General features: G+C 37.1%; 1 protein-coding gene across 1 annotated transcript; it reads left to right on the top strand.

Annotated features, from left to right (window-relative positions):
• The first annotated feature begins 3,288 nt into the window (after positions 1 to 3,288).
• emx2 (empty spiracles homeobox 2) lies at positions 3,289 to 8,316 on the top strand. The gene is made up of 3 exons (XM_052572078.1): positions 3,289 to 4,030; positions 5,429 to 5,613; positions 7,125 to 8,316. The coding sequence occupies exons 1-3, from the start codon at positions 3,640 to 3,642 to the stop codon at positions 7,290 to 7,292; spliced, it is 744 nt and encodes a 247-aa protein (XP_052428038.1). The 5' UTR covers positions 3,289 to 3,639; the 3' UTR covers positions 7,293 to 8,316.
• Positions 8,317 to 8,545: the final 229 nt, after the last annotated feature.

Raw genomic sequence — 8,545 nt, forward strand, 5'->3', positions numbered from 1 at the left:
AGCAAAATGCAAATAATTAGAAAAACAAAAACTGCCTATTGTTTTGTCAGCATGCTGGCATACTAAGAAACAGTTTTATAAATAGTACCAGAATAATTCCTTTCGATAGGTCTGAGCAAAGCCTTTGTGCTTGTAAGTTAGGTTATTGCGAGTGAAAAGAACAGCTTTGAAAGGTAATTTCTTCTGTTGAAATTGATAGGCCTTCAACACCGAATACATGGTTGTGAATCCTGCAGTTTGACAATATAACTTAATTAGTTGACATTTCTATTGCAAAGCTCTTCGGAAAGCTGTTCATGGGCGTCAGTTATTTCATAACATCTTCTCAAAAGCAATCCACTTAATTATTGCATATCCAACACATTTTTTGAAGGATGGATCAAATAAATAGTCGAATAGGCTAAAGCTCAACGCGCTTGTCTTCTGATTCCAGGACTACGTCGTCGGCGACTTTTAAACACGTCTTTAAATTTTACACCTAAGAAAAATCACTTTGGAGACTTAACTGATATGCTGGTAGCCATCGTGTTAGTGCTTTTCATTGCTTGTACAGTTCAACGATATTATTTTAAAAACTTAATTTTTAGTGAAGGCTATACCTATTCTAGGTAAAAAAAATATGAAAATGGTGAGACCTGTAAAGTTAACTAAGTGACCATGTATTATTAGCTATTATTGTCGATGTTGTTGTTTCCTGCTGTATTAACATTTCGTGGACTAGCCTATCTGTTTATGTGTTTAGGCTGTGCGTCCGCGAAGTGATGCAAATGTTTCCATTACACTGCGGGTTGAGTTTATCAAGTGAATGGCGGGATTTTAATATTCTCGTCATACAGACAAAGCTTTATGAGCTTGTCATTTTTTTGTCCACGGGAGACTGTAGAAATAACCTGTCACTTAAATGCAGGTGGTATCATGGACCGTAGTATCAGCCTACATGTGTAAGTATTCGATGTCGATGTCGAATGACACCGGAAAACGTAACACACATGCCCTAACAGTAAAGTCATGTACAGTCATTTTACAGAGAAAAAAAGTAATTAGCAATGTAGATAGTCAAACAGTAATGGTGCTTATTTCATTTCCGTGCTCGTCCAGGAATGGGCGAAAAGTGCATTTTGTAAAAGTACCAGTTGGTGTCGCACTGTCCTTACACTTCGATGCGCAGACCGAAGAGCACTCCAGCCCTCTCCGAAGAGCAGCAGATCCTCAGTGTGCTCCATATTTTGTTCACTAGATCAAAAGTAAAAATAATAATAATTATTAAATTTTAAACTGATTTTAATAATATCTGCGTCATTTAGCAAATATACTAAAATCAGACAAGGGTAAAAGTGTCTGACAATTTATTTTGTCCCTTTTTCTCAAAATTAAAGAGTGATTGATTTCGTTTCACCAAACGAATAGTCTAAAAATCGAAATGTAGCCTAGTGGTTTGTTTATGTGGACGAAAAAATATGAAGTTAAAGAAAAAGTGTGGGGTTAGGCTATATACACAGCAGCTATTTTAAGTCCAAAAGTTTAGGCTACAAAAAAGCGCGTTCACAAATAGGCTATTTAAAATGTATCATGTAAAGTAGCCTACTTCGAGGCATTTTCGCACTGAGGAGCAGATGAGCAAAAACTGAGTGACCTTAACTCCACATACAAAAATAAATAAATAATAATAAAAAAGAAATATTTAATTGATAATCGTTAATTATGTCTGTCATACGCATGAAAATCCAGGATTATTTCTGGAATCAAGAAATCACTTGAATATCTCAGCAAGGGTTGTGGCAGGTTTATAGAAAGGTAAAAGCAAGTAGGATAGAATTTTAATCCGATAGTGAGTTTCTACTAGTGTATTTGCTATTAATTTAGACGCAAGCAAAATAGACCGACATACTAGGCTACTACTATCCTACTAATAAAAATAAATATGAATTGATATATTCTGATTTAATAATAAAAATAATAATGAGAATTAAAGACTGCATATCACCTCGCGTTAACACTACAAAAGCTAAAGGAAAGCATAATATCTAAAACGAATTCCACCGTTTAATGCAATGCAGTAGCCTACCTACTGAATAATGTACACCACTTAGCATTATTGTCATGCTGCATTCCGACGTTAAACCAACAGCTGATATATTGTTCATTTATTTTAAAAAAACGTGGGGTGTTGAGAGCTATAGGCAATATTATTCAGGTAAAACAGTGAACGTAATATGTGGACCTATTTTGCAAACATTCAATAGCCTACTTCTTCCTCATACTGCACATATGCATTCACAACAGTGCCATAAACCACAGTTGCATTTTAAAATGACATAAAACACATGCTTGTGTCTCATGCACAATTTAAAATAATAGATTTTATGAATTATCTTTGTATTTTACTAATATATTGAACGGTGGAAATTTAGGCTAACTAAAATTTCTGAATTTTCCATTTTTATTTGTAGGCTGGCGATGTCAAACACAATTGTTTTAATTTGCAACCAATAATTGCGTGGTGTAGCCTATGTTAAGGAATTGTAGTACTTTATGAGATGAATCTGAAAGTATTTAAAAGTACAAAGAATATGAAACCTTTTTAAAACAGCCTGTCACCGAACTACCTCACACCCCTGCAAAACAGACACTAAATCCCAAGACATCGCGTTGAATACCTGAACTTTTGAGATGCAGTACGCACATTATAACCCATAATTGGATTGAACTCATCTAATTTAATGAGTAGTTAGAGAGTAATAGACTCTTGTAGTCATATGACAAACAAACAACTGAAAATATTGTCTGTGTCTAATAAGTCTCATCCTTGTCTCCTGGCCAATAGAGAAAGAGAGTCTCTCATCCCTAACTAATCACAAACCCATCGGAGAAAATGAAAACGTGGAGAGACAATACAGAGGTGGGCGTTAGACAGGCCCACCGAACATCCAGAAAAGGAGAACCTTAAAAAGTTTTAATATAGCCTACACAGACATTGTCATTTAAACTGATTATTTCCTGACAAATGTCACTGATTACACAGCCATTTGTTTAAATTTGTACTTTTGTAGTCGAGTGCAAATCAGCATGTGTAGTTTTACATCTAAACGTGCAGTGATTAAGCACCGAGGTGCTGGAGTAACCGTGTAAAGGCATCGTTATGCCCTGTGTGCAACACAAATACATGCTGAAGTACCTCGAGTCTCTCAATGGGATCAGCTGCGTATGTAAATTGCTCCACAGCTCTGTTTCTGGGCGAATCCGTTCCGTTTTGCTTGAATCCGCCTCTCCGCGCTCGTTCGTATTGACGCACTTAAAGACTCTTCCCTCAACCTTAAGGCGAGCGGCAGCGACCAATCACCAAGCCATTACAGGCTTCAGAGGAAACTGTTTATGTGACTCCAGAGCTAATTAGGCTCATGAACTAACAAATCGCTAGCACAACTGGTAAGGAACCGATCACATTCATGGATTGTCTGGAGAAGTCGGCCACCTCTCTCACGATGTGTTGAGCTTTGTGCTTTTGACAGATTTTTTTTTACCCTTTCTGTAGCCGCCAATAACTTGCTGAAAAAAACTTTGCTCTTGGGTGTGGAGTATTTTTTAGTGCTAACGCGTGCACCGTTTTCACTTAAACTGGGGAATTTTGACTGGTGAACCATGTTTCAGCCCACACCGAAGAGGTGTTTTACCATAGAGTCTTTGGTAGCGAAGGATAATCCTTTGCCAGCGTCGAGATCCGAGGAGCCCATACGACCAGCGGCTCTCAGCTATGCAAACTCAAGCCAGATGAACCCATTTCTAAACGGCTTTCATTCCAGCGGCAGGGGCGTCTACTCAAACCCGGACTTGGTGTTCGCTGAGGCTGTTTCACATGCTCCCAACTCCGCCGTCCCAGTCCATTCAGTACCTCCTCCTCACGCTCTGGCTGCTCACCCGCTGTCGTCCTCGCACAGTCCGCACCCTCTTTTCGCAAGCCAGCAAAGGGACCCTTCAACTTTTTACCCGTGGTTGATACATAGATATAGATACTTGGGTCACAGATTTCAAGGTAAGTTCCAGCAAAATATTTTATTCGCCAGTTATTTTGACCAGTCGTTCAGAGAGAATAAAAAAGGCCACACGGCCCAAGGACACGGCAGTTTTTCATTGATAATTAACTAAATGCCACTTTTGTACTAGATATTAAAATGCTGAAATTAATGCTATCGAAAAAAGTTTTTAACCATTTTATTGTATCGAATATTTATATATATAAAAATATATAGGCTAATTTGTGAAGTAGCCTACTGACATTATACAACGGTTATCAGTAAATTGCTGGAAAAAAGGAACCTGGTATTACACTATATATATATATATATATATATATATATATATATATATATAGCTGATTTTAAACTCTAGAGCGTATGCATTTGATGGTTTTTTATTAATTGTTTTAATAGGTTTAAATATTTAAATGTGTTACATCGCCTTTTAAAATAAGCAGCATAATAAAATCCATCGATTGTTGTGTAGCCTAATGAAATATATAGGCTATGAAAAACTTTTATTACAAATAATACGCATTCACATTACCAGAAAAAGAAAAAAAAAACTTAAGAGCAACGAAATTATTTTATTAATAGAACAGAAGATTAATTTCTTTTTTTTCATTTGTTTGGGTTTTTTCTCTTTCATGAATTTCGTCTTTATCTGAAATTGCGTTTCCCTGGGTCCTTAATGTTGTAAAGTGAACTCAAAAACGAACGCTAATATTCATTATCTTTAATAAGTGTGATACTATCCTATTATTACATTAATCACATTATTATTTAAATTGCAACAAAGGTTAAAGAAAAATCCTTGCCTTTATTTCTATTTCTTTCTTTTTTTCTTTATGGGAAGACATTTGTCATCCCAGTTTCTAACCAAAACGCTCGTAATGAAAACCTTTATTTAGCCTACCACTGGTAAAGATAGGCTACTCAAAGCCATTGAATTAATTCGTAGACATTTCAGTTGTGAAATAAAAATAGCCGTCCTGTATCTCCGTGTGTTTTATTTACAAATATAGGAAAGTAATATAGTAGGCATTTTTTTGGAATGATTACCTGTAAACTTACATTATTTTGTCCCAGATTTGAATTCGCAACAAAAGATTACTTTACTTAGCTACAGGAAGCATTGTTATTGGTAAGTAGGCAAACTATTAAAAAAAAAGCTAACAGAAAAAAAAAAAAACTTATATAGCTCTATTTCTATTTGAAATGACCGGTTAATTGTGATATTATTATAGACTATATTTTAGTAAGATGTTGCATGCTATATAATGTTTTAAAAATGTAAGGCCCAATTAATAGGTGAGAACAAATTGAGCGGCCTCTCGAAGTCTTGCACTGATAAAGGATAGGCTGCTTATTTTATGGGAGGCGATGGGTTTTAATTTTCACCATTTTCATTACAGGAAACGAAACTAGTCCGGAAAGCTTCCTATTGCACAATGCACTGGCAAGGAAGCCCAAAAGGATTCGTACAGCTTTTTCCCCATCACAGCTACTACGGCTTGAACATGCTTTCGAAAAAAACCATTACGTCGTCGGTGCGGAACGAAAACAGCTCGCTCACAGCCTTAGCCTCACAGAAACTCAGGTAAGATGAAGTTTACCTCTTCATTAGCGTGTACAGCCATGTGAATGTGCAGCATGGTTCTATGGATTTAATAACTATTGAAATCAGCTGGCTCGTCCTCGAAACGGTTACATATTATGGTTAGACTACACCTTAAATATAAACACATAGACAGTGTTTGCGCAACAAAAACGCAGTTCTGAATGATTTACTAGACAGTAAAAACTTTTACAATTACAATTGCTTATGTAAATATTTTCTAACGTTGAATCGTTCTCTTTGATAGCACATTTGCATATATGTAGTCACAATGAGTATTGGCGTTAGTAATAAGTGGCCTTGCATATGTAGCCTAGAATATCATTTGCACAGATGCTACGACTTTTTGATTTCATTTGTGAACAGTTTTGAACAGAAAATGTTGTTGTGCTATTTAGCCTTTGGTTTTGCCGGGAATCCCACGCGTAAAGGGCATCGTTCTAAAAGCGCTATGGTTCGAAGTGAGTTAAACCCACCGTTTCCAATTCACCCCGATTTTTGGTGAGGTTGAGAGATTCCGTTTTAGGCAGAGGGCTCTTGTGGAAAATGTTTGGCAATTAACCAGTTAACCGTTTTAAATGGACACTTAAAAGAATGAGGCGGATTCTATGAATTTCACTAACCATATTTAAGATCGTATTTGCGCGGATCGTTCAGTGGCCCGGTCGGAGTCTATTGTCCCGGTGACAGCACCGGCTCTTTTCTAAACGCCGCCTTTCAGAAGAGCAAGAGAGAGAAATGGACTACGAGCCACTTCAATGCTTCAATTAGCTCTCTGAAAGCACATTAAATGTGCCTCACTTGCCAAGTTGTCAGCTGTGAGCTTTACGGATGATATGAATGATAAAGCTGATGAATTAAGCTAAAGACTGAACTTTACCAATGTGTGCTAATAGAAAAGGTTTTATACGGGAATGGAATAATGTGGGGGTGAATTGTAAATAGGCCAGCTAATACACTGATCCGTGATAATAAGCGACACTGTCGGTGAAGTTACACTGGTATCACATTATTATACACTCACATGCTGCTTCTATTGTACTGAGTCTATTCTCGCTCAACAGTAAACTTTGAGTTTGGAGCAGCAGCAGGGCACGATAGTGATGATGCAACCTGTCATCCGTACACAGGTCAGGTGCATTTTAAAAGAGAAGCCACGCCAGCCAGTGTTCCCTTCCCCTCCCCAATCTCATCCTCACTTATCAGTAATATGTATTTAATAGCCTACCTCATTTAAATTCTTTATGATGTTTTAATTTAGGCCGACCGAGGACACTAAATGAAAATCGACCAATGCTCTCTCGACTAGATTGACTGTGAGATACCTGGCGGTTCTTTGTCTGTCTAGCCCTATTATTCTTAAGGCCCGTTAGTGATACCTTCAGTTAGGCCAGCTCTCTTTGTTTAATTGTTTTATTCAGAGGCCAACGAAAAGCCTGTGTGTAGGCTATAGGCTGCTTTACGCTGATTATTTTCATTTTTCCTCGCCACAGGTAAAAGTTTGGTTTCAGAATCGAAGGACGAAGTTCAAGCGTCAGAAACTGGAGGAGGAAGGTTCGGATTCACAACAGAAAAAGAAGGGAACTCATCACATAAACCGATGGAGAATGGCCACAAAACAAGGAAGCCCTGAGGAAATTGACGTCACCTCAGACGATTAAAAGACTTGAAACTGTTTGAACCCGGGACAGCGGCGTGGCTCGCAGGATGTCACGCGTAAGGATGCTGTGTACTGACAGAGGGAGAGGGTAAAGCCAATATCACATTTTGATTCTTCGAGATCGCCAGCTTGAGGGTGAGAGATCCTGTTGGTGGCACTGCTGTCACTACAAGAGAACTGTCAATAATTTTCAAGGTGATTGACAGGTATTACATGCAGACCCCCCACCCCCCACCACCACACTACCCGCACCTCGTCACCACTATCAAAAAACATAGCTCAAATGCGCATAGGACATTTGCACTTCTGAGGGTTTTTTCCTCTAGTTTTTTTTTTTTTCAAGACGTGAACCTTCCACATCAAGATACCAAAATATACAACTGTTTTTGTAAAACTTGAATTGCATGGTAGAGCAATGAATTTTTGGGTAGGTTAATTAAGTAATTTGACCTTCTTTTTTGAAAAGTAAATTTGTTCTGATTCTATTTTCTTTCTATCATCTGAGAAATGTTGTGTGCTTCTTCCTCTTTTTTTTTTTACAACAGTGTGCAGTCTTTGAATTTATGATTCTCGTGTTAAAGTGATTGTGAAAACAATATGAAGTAGCAGTGCTGCGTTATAGTGTTTTTTAAGAAGACAAATTTTAAAACCAGATTATAAAAACCTTTTTCAAGTTTACCACATAGAAAAAGTAATTCTAATGAAAAATTCTCCATGACATTCCTTAGAAATTAAGCTTTACCATGACTCCGTAATCTTGGTGCGAATATCTGATCGGGACTCGCCCCTCCTCTAAAGAGTTGCCTCGAAGGATTAATGCAAGAATTGACGGCAGCAAAACTTCAAGCACTGAGCGTATTCCATGTAAAGAGATACTAAAAGCTAATGTTTATGTTAAATCGTCTTTTACAAGAATGTAAATAATTTTGTGTTTGTGTTAAGTTTGCTACAATTTTAACACAAAGTATACTTCCAAGAAGTATGTAATTGTCAATATTTTGTCAATAAAGTTTTATCAATATGTTGCTCAGAATACAATTACAGCCTTTTTGTTTTACAAAAAGAGACCAAAGTGAAACTTTTGTCCGGTATAAGTGAATGATTTAGGATGCATTTTTTTTTTTTTTTTTTTTTGGAAAATTATTGTTGAGCGTTATGGGTTGCACTGGCAGTTTTGTTCTTTTGATTCGGTCCCTTGGTGTCATTGTTCATCATGCAGGACAAACAGGCGAGGTATCATAATTATCACTGTTT

The sequence above is a fragment of the Carassius gibelio genome, chromosome B13 (assembly GCF_023724105.1).
Source record: "Carassius gibelio isolate Cgi1373 ecotype wild population from Czech Republic chromosome B13, carGib1.2-hapl.c, whole genome shotgun sequence".
NCBI classification, from domain to species: Eukaryota; Metazoa; Chordata; class Actinopteri; order Cypriniformes; family Cyprinidae; genus Carassius; species Carassius gibelio.

Bases quoted from the DNA above. Each gene is read 5' to 3' on its own strand.
- emx2 (XM_052572078.1), top strand. From the start codon at position 3,640: ATGTTTCAGCCCACACCGAAGAGGTGTTTTACCATAGAGTCTTTGGTA. The intron at 4,031-5,428 runs GTAAGTTCCAGC...TTTTCATTACAG, and splicing joins CTTGGGTCACAGATTTCAAG to GAAACGAAACTAGTCCGGAA. The intron at 5,614-7,124 runs GTAAGATGAAGT...TCCTCGCCACAG, and splicing joins TTAGCCTCACAGAAACTCAG to GTAAAAGTTTGGTTTCAGAA.